The sequence below is a fragment of the Pipistrellus kuhlii genome, unplaced genomic scaffold (assembly GCF_014108245.1).
Source record: "Pipistrellus kuhlii isolate mPipKuh1 unplaced genomic scaffold, mPipKuh1.p scaffold_m20_p_17, whole genome shotgun sequence".
In the NCBI taxonomy this organism is placed as follows: domain Eukaryota; kingdom Metazoa; phylum Chordata; class Mammalia; order Chiroptera; family Vespertilionidae; genus Pipistrellus; species Pipistrellus kuhlii.
Window position 1 is genome coordinate 3,709,490 of NW_023425482.1, and position 12,323 is coordinate 3,721,812.

The following is a 12,323-nucleotide window of genomic DNA, read 5'->3' on the forward strand; positions in this document are numbered from 1 at the left end:
ATGTATACACACACTCGCACACCTATGGGGTAAGGGGTCTCCAGAGACATGACTGACAGGCATGAAGCCTGCGGCACAGCACTGCCCAAACAGTGGAGAGCTTTTGTTGGGGTTCTCTGTGCTTCCTGAAGTTGTAAGTCTACTTCTTTCACCAGGTAGGGGAAGTTTTCTGTCATTATTTCTTCAAATAGGTTTTCAATATTTTGCTCTCTCTCTTCTTCTGACACTCCCATAATTCGGATGTTGGTATGCTTGAAGTTGCCCCAGAGGCTTAACACCTTCATGTTTTTGGATTTTTTTCTTTTTGCTTTTCCAGTTGGGTGTTTTTTGCTTCTTTGTATTTCAAATCTTTGACTTGATTCTTGCAATCCTCTAGTCTAGTGGTCAGCAAACCACAGCTCACGAGCCACATGTGGTTCTTTGGCCCTTTGAGTGTGGCTCTTCCACAAAATACCACAGCCTGAATCAGTCTATTTTGTTTTTTTTGTTTTGTTTTGTTTTGTTTTAAATAAATTTTTATTGTTCATATTACAAATGTTCCTCTTTCCCCCCCCCCCCTATTGCTCTCCTCCACCAGGTTCCCACCCCACCCTCTGCCCTTTCCCCACCCCCAATTGTCCTCATCCATAGGTGCACAGTTTATGTTCAGTCTCTTCCCACATCCGCCTCTCCTCTTTTCCCCAAGAATCGTCAGTTCATTCCCCTTCCATACTTCTGATTCTATTATATTCAACAGTTAATATTGTTCATCAGATTTTTTTTTAATTTCCTTGGTTTTTAGATTCACTTGTTGATAGTTACGTATTTGTTGTTCATAATTTTTTTTAAAATATATTTTATTGATTTTTTACAGAGAGGAAGGGAGAGAGACAGAGAGCTAGAAACGTCGATGAGAGAGAAACATCGACCGGCTGCCTCCTGCACACCCCCTACAGGGGATGTGCCTGTAACCAATGTACATGCCCCTGACCGGAATCGAACCCGGGACCTTTCAGTCCGCAGACCGACGCTCTACCACTGAGCCAAACCGGCTTTGGCTGTTGTTCATAATTTTTATCTTTATTTACTTTTTCTTCTGAAAGAACCCCCTTCAGCAATTCATATAATTCTGGTTTGGTGGTGATGAACTCCTTTAGCTTTTTTTTTTATTAGTGAAGCTCTTTATCTGGCCTTCAATTCTGAGTGATAGCTTTGCTGAGTAGATTATCTTTGGCTGTAGGTTCTTATTATTCATCATCTTGAATATTTCTTGCCATTCCCATCTGGCCTGTATGGTTTCTGTTGAGAAATCAGCTGACAATCATATGGGTGCTCCTTTATAGGTAACTACCTGCTTTGCTCTTGCTGCTTTTAATATTCTCTGTCTTTTGCTCTTGGAATCTTAATTATGATTTGTCTTGGTGTGGTCTTCTTTGGATTCCTTTTGTTTGGAGTTCTGTGTGCTTCCTGAACTTGTAAGTCTAATTCTTTCACCAGGTGAGGGAAGTTTTCTGTCACTATTTCGTTCAGTATGTTTTAGATATCTTGCTCTCTCTCATCTTCTGGGACCCCCATAATTCTGATGTTGGTTTGCTTGAAGTTGTCCCAGAGGTTTCTTACATTATCTTCAATTTTCTGGATTCTCTTGCCTTCTTGCTTCTGCGGAGGAGTGTCTTCTGGCTCTTTATGTTCCAAATCTTTGACTTGATTCTTACGATCTTCCATTCTGTTTTTAGGGCTCTGTATAATATTTTTTATTTCAGACAATGTATTCTTTATTTCTTGTTGATCCCTTATTATTTCTTGTTGATCCCTTATTATTTCTTATTGATTCCTTATTCATTCTAGTTGATCCCTTTTCATATCCTCATAGGTCTTATCGATCTTTTCTAAGAAATTCTTGAAAAACCTTATAAGCATAGATTTGAACTCTATATCCAGTCGCTTCATTTGTGATCTATTTTCTTATCTCGGCATTTTCGCAGCTTCCCTGAGTTGGTAGCCCTAAAAGTCTGTGTTCTGCTTGAATGGGGCGGGGTTTCAGGGTGGAGCCTACAGCCTTGGCTTCCACTCCCTATACGGTTCCTGAGTCTCAGTAATCCTCAGGGTCCTTCAGTACTCATTGCAAGCACCTCTGAGAGAAAGGTGCCCTCGATTTTCGCCTGCTACCGAACAGTAGGCTTTCCCCCAGTGAGCACGGAACTGGGGTTCAGTTTAGTTGGAAGTGGAGTTGGAGGTGGCGTTCAGAGCAGTCTGGAGTCCCTGTCTCCTTCCCACCAGGGCAATCCCGCGGCACAGCCAACCGTCCCTTCTCTGCCGCAATGTGTGTGCCTCCGGGACCTCCTTTCGCCGCTCCCCCAGGATTCCACCTTACGGCCCAGCTCCCTATGGATGAACCTGGGTCCCCGGGGTCTGGCCTAGAACTGGGGTTCAGAGCAGTCGGAACTGGGGCCCAGCACAGTCCGGAGCCTTTGTCTCCTTCCCGCTAGGGAACACCAGCCAGGCACTCAGCCGCCCTTCCTCTCCGACTCCGTCCTCTCCGCGCGTGCCGCATGTCTCCGTACCTTAGGCTTTTACAGCTCCTCCACTCTTCCTTCTGGTTTTCTCCTTGCTTCTTGTTGTAGAATTTTTAGTCAGTCGACTTTCCTGTAGTTCTGGGTAATGTCCATTTTATATTTTAGTTGTATTTTATTGAAATTGTGTGCAGCTGCGGCTAGGTGTTTACCTATGCAGCCATCTTGGATTCTCCTCCTATTTTGAAGAAGTGGTGTTAGAAGAATTTAAGTTTAAAAAATTTGGCTCTTAAAAGGAATTTCAATTGTTGTACTACTGATATTTGGCTCTGTTGACTAAGGAGTTTGCTAGCCACTGCTCTAGTCTGCTGTTGGATCTCTGTATATCATTCTTTATTTCAGTCAGTGTTTGCTTAATTTCTAGTTGGTCCTTTTTCATATCCTTGAGGGTCTCACTAAATTTCTCAGAGGTTTCTAGAAGATTCTTGAGTAACCTTATAACTGTGGTTTTGAACTCTATATCCAGTAGTTTGCTTTCCTACATTTCTGTCATTTGTGACCTGTTTCTTTGTCTCTGCATTTTGGCTGCTTCCCTGTGTTGATAGAGTGGCTTTGTGTGCTATGTTTCCTATAAGGCCCAGTGGCTCAGCCTCCCTAATTTCCTCAGGTGGACACTTTTGGTGCACCCCTTTGTGGGCTGTGTGCACAGTCTTGTTGTAGTTAAGCCTCGATTGTTGTTGGTGTCACTTGGAGGAATTGACCTCCAGGCCAACTGGCTGTGAGGACCAGTTGTGTCTACAATGAGTGAACTTCTGTGTTGGAGACACCTTTATGGGGCAAGACTTGCTTCAGTGGGGCTTTGGTGCTCACTGAATCTGCCCCTTGAGTGTGTCTCTTATGGATGTGAAGAGTTGTAATATGGATGGTCTCACTCTGACCACTGGGTACGCTGGCTCTTGGATCTCCAATGAGGTTCAAAGTCATCCACTGCCTGAGGCCACCCAGAAGGAGCTATAGAGAGATCTTCAGATTCCTTCTCTTTGTTTGGGGTTTGGAGGTGCCCAGATGAGGCCCAGCTGTGAAGTAATGCAAGCTGCTGTCCAGCCTTGGGCCTTCTTTTGGAGGCTCTGGGGCTTTCTGACCCAGCTATAGTTTGTTAAGTTTTAGATTGCAAAAGGCCAGGCCATTCATATGCAAAAGCCTCTGTGAACAGCTTGGGTGGGGTTGTAGATTGGGTGAGGCAGGATCTCAGGGAATCACCAGGGCAGAGCAAACAGCAATGGCTGCTGTCAGCCTTGCCCTGAAGAGGTCCTGGAGTCTCTGTGTCCCATGGCACTGTGCAGGAACAATGATCACTGCAAGCACCTCTGAGAGAAAGCAGCCCTTGTGTTCTGGCCCAATTTCTCCCCGTATGAGTCTGGGTCCCAGAGTCTCACCTAGAACTGGAATTCAGAGCAGTTGGGAACTTGTATCTCCCTCCCAATTGAAAAAGACAACAGAGTATTCAGTCACTAGCCCTTTTCTATGCATACCTCCGTACCTCCACACTTCACTTTCAAATCTCTGCCCCTCCTCCTAGTCTCAATGTGCTTTTCTTTTTCCTTCTAGTTGTATAAATTTCACTCAGCCAGCCTTTCCGTGGTTCTGGATGATATCTATTTTGTCTTTTAATTGTAGTTTTGAAGTGGTTGTTCGAGGCAGCAAGTTTAGATGTTTATTATGCCGCCATCTTGGTTCCTGACCAGTCAAGTTTTTAAAAGCCTTTTGTTCCACTTCCTTGTCAACATGGTATTTTCTTTCATTTCTGGTGAATACATAGAAGTATTACTGCATTGTGTTTTTAATCTGCATTTCCCTGATGGCTAATGAGTTTAAGAATCTTTTCACGTATTAATTATTAAACAATTAATTAGTTGAACAATGTGAAGTTTCAAGTCTTTTGCCCAGTTTTCTACAGGTGTCTATCCTAATTGAAAGAAGTTATTGACTTGAGTCCTTAGGCAACACTCGCTGTATCATCCTCCCGCTTTGGGGGTTGAGACTGTACATTCTCAGAGTGACTTTCAGTGTCTCACATTGCTGATACAACCAACGTGGAAAACTGGGGGGCAGTAGCTCCAGCTTGACTCAGCGATTCTATCAGAAATACATTCTTTTTAAAAATATATTTATTTTATTGCTTTTTTACAGAGAGGAAGGGAGAGGATAGAGAATTAGACTATCGATCAGCTGCCTCCTGCACACCTCCTACTGGGGATGTGCCCGCAACCAAGGTACATGCCCTTGACCAGAATCGAACCTGGGACCTTTCAGTCTGTAGGCCAACACTATCCACTGAGCCAAACCGGTTAGGGCAGAAATACATTCTTAAATTCACCAAAATGCATGCAGGAGAATTGGTACAGTACCACCTGAAGCAGCCCAGCACTGGGTGTTTCTCCTATCGACAGTAGAATGGGTAACCATGGTGCATTCACACAATGGGATATAATGAAGCAATGGGAATGTCAGGCCTTCAGCTACATGCACAACATGAATGCATTTCACAAATTATGCTGAGCTAAAGATCTAGATATAAGAGACACACACTGCAAGATTCTGCTTAGAGGACAAACCAACTGCTGCCCTAGAAGGGAGGAGCTGGTCTGAGTCCTGTTTCTAATCCGGGCTGGTTTCTGTGTTCAGAAAACCTATCAAATGACATTTACATCATGTGCACTTTTCAGTCTGTGTGCTGTCAATAAAAAGCTAATAAAAACTCATTCCATAAGAGACACACAGGTAAAATAATACATCTGGGATCCATTTTATAACACTCCACAAAAACAAAAGTGAAGGTTGAGGTCTGGTTAAAACAAGATTCCCAAAAGAAACTACTGAAGCTGAGTGATAAAAGCATTAAACTGTCTACTTTAAAAAAAAAATGTCTATAACGCTTGTAAGTTATATTTCCACAAAATAGCTCTTTCAAAAGAGAGACAAAAATCCACTCACAGTATTTGGCTCAGGTTTTCTTCAACAGTTTGTATTTTAGCTCCTTCGTACAATTTTTTCAGTTGTTCTATATGTTCTGGATTATCAATGCCCATTCCCATTGACAAAATTTCAGCTCGAACATTGTAATCAATGACAGAAGTTTTTAAATTTAAAAGTTTTGTAACGTGCACCTTGAATCAAAGAAAAAAATACATTTGCAGATCAAACTTCGAACTTTAAATGAATCACAAGCACGCTCCCGTGGCCTCTCGATCCAGCTCAGTAATGTGTGATGCCCTGGGTCACATGCCACCGTGACAGCCGATCATTTCATAGCCAAGTCTCACACCACACAAACACCAACAGCCTGGGTCAGGGCCAAGACCAAATCCTGGCAGGGAAGCCCCAGATGAGACCAATCTGTGATGCTGTAACCACCACAACAGTCAGGCTTTTTCTGATTTTTGCTCCGGTGCTTTTACCTCTCTCCACAAGGAAGACCCTGGTCTCCAGGTGCCCAGAAAGGCTCTCCACCAAAGCCCTGAATCCTATGTTCAGGAGTTTCCTCCACTACCTCTTCTGCAACCAAAACATTCTCACCCATTTCAATTTACACAAAATTAACTGATTCCTGTTGATTGGAGATGCACACCCAGGACTGGGAATCCCTTTCATGGCGTGCTGGCACTGCCGGAGGCAGCTTCCTAGCGACCCCTGGGATGTGTCCCTTGTGGGACTGGTGTTCCTATCCCACAATGGAAAGCCAAGTGGTCGAGTGGAGAGGGAGAAGTCATGGGTCTGTCTCCCCCAGCGTGCCCCGGCCACTGCTACACTTTAGAACTGCCTAAGCATATCTGCCCGTGGCGGGGGGGTGGGCGGTGTTTCTTAGCTATAGCTTTAAAAATTGCTGCTTGATGGTTTCCATTTTTCTCAAATAAAGAACCATAATATTGACTATTTCAGTTCCATCTAGTAATCTCTACCTTCTCTTCTAAAAATCATTTATTCTCTTACTCTTAAATCACATGCCCAATCCAAATTTTAAAAAAATTTTAAGGCATTTCCAATCTTACAAAAATAACCCAACAGAAGTTTTTACAAAATGAATTCCTTTAAAACTTATCAATAATGAGTAACTAAGATTTAACTCGAATAGAGAAAAACTTTGACTTGAAAAGTAGAGCTCCTGGGCCCAGGGAGAAGATGGTGCCCTCGTCAGAGGGGATGCACTGAGACCCCATTTCCATGGCCCCGTCCCACAGTCACCACCCTCCCCCACATCAGCTCACAGGATAGGAGTCTCTGAAACTGAAGTGTCCCATACAGATCCTACCTAGTACACAGTAGGTACTCAATCAATATTTAGTGAATGAATGAGAGAGAAATTAGGGACATAATAAAACCTAATTTTGAAAGCCCACAGGCTGGAACTCACCATACTACCAATCACGTGTCAGGACTTTAAGCTCATTTACAACTAGACAGAGGGCAGTCACTGACCCCAGGCCTCCCCACCTATGTGGACAGAGGACTATGAAATCGACCTAACAGTGCACAACCAACACTTACAAAAGTGAAACAGGCAGAACTGTAAGCATTAGAGACTGTCACACAGTAAGGACAGTTCCCTGAAGCTTGTCTCGGTTGTGAGTGTGTGTGTGTGTGTGTGTGTGTGTGTGTGTGTGTGTATACACACACATGCCTGTTAGCACTGGGAGACAATGCAAAAGATTCCTTTAAACAGCCGAGATCGGTTTGGCTCAATGGATAGAGCGTCGGCTTGGGGACTGAAGGGTCCTGGGTTCGATTCCGGTCAAGGGCATGTACCTTGGTTGCGGGCATATCCCCAGTAGGGGGTGTGCAAGAGGCAGCTGATCGATGACTCTCTCTCATCAATGTTTCTAACTCTCTCTCTCTCCATTCCTCTCTGTATAAAATCAATAAAATACATTAAAAAAAAAAAAAAGAAGTAGCTCCCACTTCAGTCTTTAAAAAAAAAAAAAAAAGATTCCTTTAAACAAAAACACCAAAATCAAATTATTACCCAAATAACATGAAAAAACAAAACAAAAAAAACTCCTAACTCAGAGTTCCAAATAAGCCTCCATTCATGTGAGACAAAAGTTATTCAAAGCAACAGGTTAGAATAACATGGACTATTTCAGAGGCCCATTTCTTTTTAAGAAAACTGTGTACTTACCATTGGATCAATCCAAATTGTATTTCCTAAAGCAAATACCACTTTTGCATCATGCAATTTTCCAGTAACTTTATGATGAATGTACCTAGTAACCTGAAAAACACACTGACGTGAGTTGTGTGAAGCTTTAAGGGAAGTCCTCATTCTGTACAGGCCATGTGGTTCTGCAACGAACACTCCCTGCATTTCATTAGAGCCCACAACCATCCCCTGAGGTAGGTTATGGAGGCTGGTGTGCCACTTTCACCAACCAGAGTGAGTAACCGTGGAGCTTAATATGGGCAGGTGAGTCCTGGCCCGTGTGTCTTCATGGGTAGTTAGCCTGCAATTCCTGATCAAGGGCATGTACTTGGGTTGCAGGCTCGATCCTGGCCCTGGTTGGAGGCAACCAACCAGTGTGTGTGTGTGTGTGTGTGTGTCTCTCTCTCTCTCTCTCTCTCTCTCTCTCTCTCTCTCACACACACACACACACACACACACACACACACACACACACACACCTCTTGTCCTCCCTCACTCCCTTCCACTTCCTCTGAAAAATCAATGGAAAAATATCCTCAGGTGAGTATTAACAATAAAAGGGCAGGTGCTCAGGCCGAGTTCACCAGGTCCATGCCTCTGGACTCCTAATACTGAGTGCTTCCTACCCTGGTCATGTGTCCCCACCTCCTCTGTAACTATCAACCTGTCTTTAAGGGTGGATGTTTATTTCCTTGAAAGCTCAATGGGAGTGAAATAGCGTTCCTGCAGGTGCAGGGGAGGCAGGCACGCATGGAGCTGCTCTGCACCAGGACCTGAGAGGCCCAGCGGATGAGACCTGTCTGAGCACTGTCAGGCACATTTTGACTCCAGTAAAGCAGACTGGAAGGGAGCTGATTCATTGTGACTGGATTATTTCCCCTCCATTGAACTTGGTAATTAATTTGAAAGAACACGCACAGGAGAACATTGCCCCCATTTCTACAGAAGGCTCCTCTTCAAGAAATACTTGTGGTTGATCTCCTTGACAGACCAAATGCTTCTTGACCATGACTTTCTTGCTAATGGCTACACCCCCAGAATACATATGGCACCAGCACACAGTGGACAATCAGCAAATACTTTCTGTGAAGGAAAAGACTGCTATTTAGTAAGTAACGGTCTATTCTACTAAACTCACGACAGAAGGCTGTGTGCTCACCCTGTGTGGTGGAAACATTCACCTATGTATTTCCTGAATAACGTGCAACCTTGTGTATAACCCAAATTGTTTTTACTTTGCCAGCTGCAATGGCTTATTTCATTTCCTACTAATCAGAGGATACAAAACTAACTTCCTCTGAAGAACCAGGGCGTCCTTAAGAACAGGCCTCATTGCTCTGGGGATGAGGACTGTCTGGTGACCTCTCCCAGGCGGCGAGTACCTCTGCAGCCCATGTTGGGAGGCTGCGGAAGCCCACCCTGGACCACTCTTCCGTGCCCCTTGTCCTGGCTCATGTTGTTTTCTTAGCCTCACGGCCTCATCCAATCCTCTTGGTGACATCCTAGTCACTCCTCCGAAAGGCCCAGAGAAATGTTCCTTCCTTTGAGAGCTTGTCTGTTCTCTCTCTTTCCTCGTCCATCCTCCCAACCCCACGGAATTACCTGGTCACTCCAGAAAGTGGCATCACGGGTGGGCCCTCTGGCCAGGGTATCCATTTTGTAGGTTCTTACACTGTTTCTTCTCCTGAAGCTGACAGCCAATTTGCTTTATCACTACACACACTTCCCACCAATTCTACGTCTGTGAGAGCTGATGATGATGATGGCAGCCGCCCCCAACAAAAAGGGTGCCTGTCAGAGCTGGGTCTCTGCAGGCTGGCTGTCAGCGCAGCCCATGCCTTCAGGGACCCAGGCAGAGCGTGCTTTCTCTGCTCAGGAACAGGAAGCATTTACCCAACCTCAACACTGTACATTCAAGTAAACCTCAGTTCTGTGTTAAGCATACTCCAAAAGCCAGCAAACTATAAGAAGCCGAAACACCGCTCACCTTTGGGTTCCATTCAGCTTCATTGTCAGCGGGTTTCACTCGACAAACAATGAACTCCATGGCCTGGGGGGGCAGAGCCTGGAAGTTTTCTGGGAGATGCAGCAGCTGGTCTCTGGGGATGGGTCCAGTCCTGCCTTCATCTATAAACTTCACAAGGACAGTGTCTAAGGCCCACGTGTCTGCTTTTTGGCTCACCTCCAACACCTGAACTCTGAAGAACAGCAGTGGCACCGGTTTAACACAGAGATTCCAAAATGGAGATAACCTTTGCCTCAGCTTACCCATTACGTGCTAAATATATAATAAGACCCCGAGCTGCATTGTTTTATTTCATACTAGGAATAAAATACCTAGAGCTGTCAAGAACACTTAGCAATGGTTTATTTAAAGCATACCTCAAATAGAGTAGATCCCTTTTTTGACAACACATTAAAAATTAACGTAGCAAATTAAAACTTTCTCAAACTAGGTTATCACCAAGTGGAGTAGGGTGTGGCATCCAAAGGATGCAGGTGCCAACAAGTATGTGAGTCATCAAATGCCCAGGTTGGAATACTTCCACGTATTGAATTGACCTTAGACGAAATATACAGCCTCGCCAAGGCTCAGTATGCCTATCTGTAAAATGGGAACAATGCCACGTCCTTTGTGAAAATTGAGTTAAAGATATATTTGTATTTAGCACACAATGATGGCTCCACAACTGTCAGTATATAAACACTACAGTCATCCAGGCTCTGTGATCAAAGCTCTGAGTCCCACTGTGGAACTGTGCCCAGGGTCTTGGGGCCATGACCTTAACATCACCATTCTGGGAGTCAGCAGACCTAACAAGTAAACAGTGGGCCGAACGAACATAAGTGAAAATGGGGGTTCAAATCACCTAGTGCTTCATAACTTTTCAAGATGAAATAACAGACATTCTACCTGTGAAAAAGTGTTTTCTCTGCTAATCCATATAATCCAAATTTCTCCACCTTTTCAATGGCTGTTTTATTACTGGAATCCTCAAAATACTGCTTCATTTCAGCATTAAGAGTTGCATAAAGATCCACATGTTTATCAACTATACGACCAAAGTAATTCGTTGCATTCAAAATGTAAAAGGGTATTATCTGAAATATAAAAACATGGCCAGGAAATAAAATCAAGCTAAACTCAGGACTTGTCTGCAAATATCAACTCCTGACCTAAGAACCCAAAGCACATGAACAGAGATAGAAAAATAAACTGGAAAACTGGCCAACAAGCAAGCAAAAACACAATAAAAACATTATTCTATCCACAAATAATTAGCTTCACTTTAAATCTACCAGACTTTTTTTTTGTAAAACTCATTATCGTAAAACTAGAGGCCTGATGCATGAAATTTGCAGCCTCACCCCACCCAAGCTGTTTGCAGCAGCTTTTCCATATGAATGCCCTGTCCTAGCTCAGGCTTCAGATTTTGTTAAAATCTCTGGAAACAGCAGCAGCTGGCAGCAAACCTATCCATAAAAGGCCCAAGACCTAGCACTAGCACCAGCCTGCCTTGCTTCACAGGCTGGTGCTAGTGCTAGGCACTTCCTAGCAGGAAGTGCCTAGCAGGCTGGTGCTAGTGCTAGGCAGGCTGGTGCTAGTGCTAGGCACTTGCCTGGGCACTTCCTAGCCCAATACAAGTAGCAGCCATCTACAGATCTCTTTGTAGTTCCTGCCAGGTGGCCCCATGGGCCCTGGTTTAACAACTTCAGACCACACCAGATTACAACATGACACACTTAAGGGGCAGACTCAGTGAGCACCAAAGCCCCAGCTTCCATTGTGGATGCAGCTGGTCTTCACAGCCAATTGGCCTGGAGGTCTATTCCTCCCAGTGATACCAACAGCAATCAGAGCTCAACTACAATAAGACCGAGCATACAGCCCACAAAGGGGTACACCTAGAGTGCCTAGATCCGGTGACTGGGGAAGCTGGACCCTATAGAACACCTACTACACAAGGACGGACACTCTACCAATTCCAAGAAACATAGCAACTCTACCCAATACAGAGAAACAAACACAGGGAAGCAGCCAAAATGTGGAGACAGAGAAACATGTCACAATGAAAGAAATAGAAGCAAGAAAACTACTGGAAACAAAATTCAAAACAATGGTTATCAAATTATTCAAGGGTCTTAATGAGAGTTTCAAGGGAATTAATGAGAGCTTCAATGGACTTAGTAAGACTTTCAAGCATCTTAGTGATAATGTCAAAGACGTGAAAATGACCAGTAAGAAATCAAGCATATACTAATTGAAATAAAGAATAATTTATAGGGATTTAACAGGAGAATTAGAAGATTCCAAGAATCAAATCAATAATTTGAAAATGAGGGAGCAAAAAACACCTACTCAGAAAAGCAAAAATAAAAAAGAATAAAAAAATATGAATATAATATAAGAAGCCTCTGGACAACTTCAAGAGTACCAACATTCACATTTTGGGGGAGCAAGAAGGAGAAGAGAGGGTTTGAGATATTGAAAACCTATTTGAAGAAATAATGATAGAAAACTTCTCCTACCTGGTGAAAGAAATAGTCCAGGAATCCCATAGAGTCCCAAACAAGAGGAACAAAAAGAGGACCACACCAAGACACGTCATAATTAAAATGCCAAGGGCAAAAAA

At 43.8% G+C, this 12,323-nt stretch overlaps 1 protein-coding gene across 1 annotated transcript in view; it reads right to left on the bottom strand.

Annotated features, from left to right (window-relative positions):
* Positions 1-12,323, bottom strand: part of TDRD12 (tudor domain containing 12) — a 117,803-nt gene that overhangs the window by 4,555 nt on the left and 100,925 nt on the right. Inside the window, exons 25-28 of the mRNA XM_045582895.1 lie at positions 10,604-10,791; positions 9,677-9,887; positions 7,669-7,761; positions 5,487-5,659 (exon numbers count right to left, since the gene is read on the bottom strand). Of these exons, the coding sequence (XP_045438851.1) occupies positions 5,487-5,659; positions 7,669-7,761; positions 9,677-9,887; positions 10,604-10,791 (665 nt within the window). The remainder of the gene's footprint in view (positions 1-5,486; positions 5,660-7,668; positions 7,762-9,676; positions 9,888-10,603; positions 10,792-12,323) is intronic.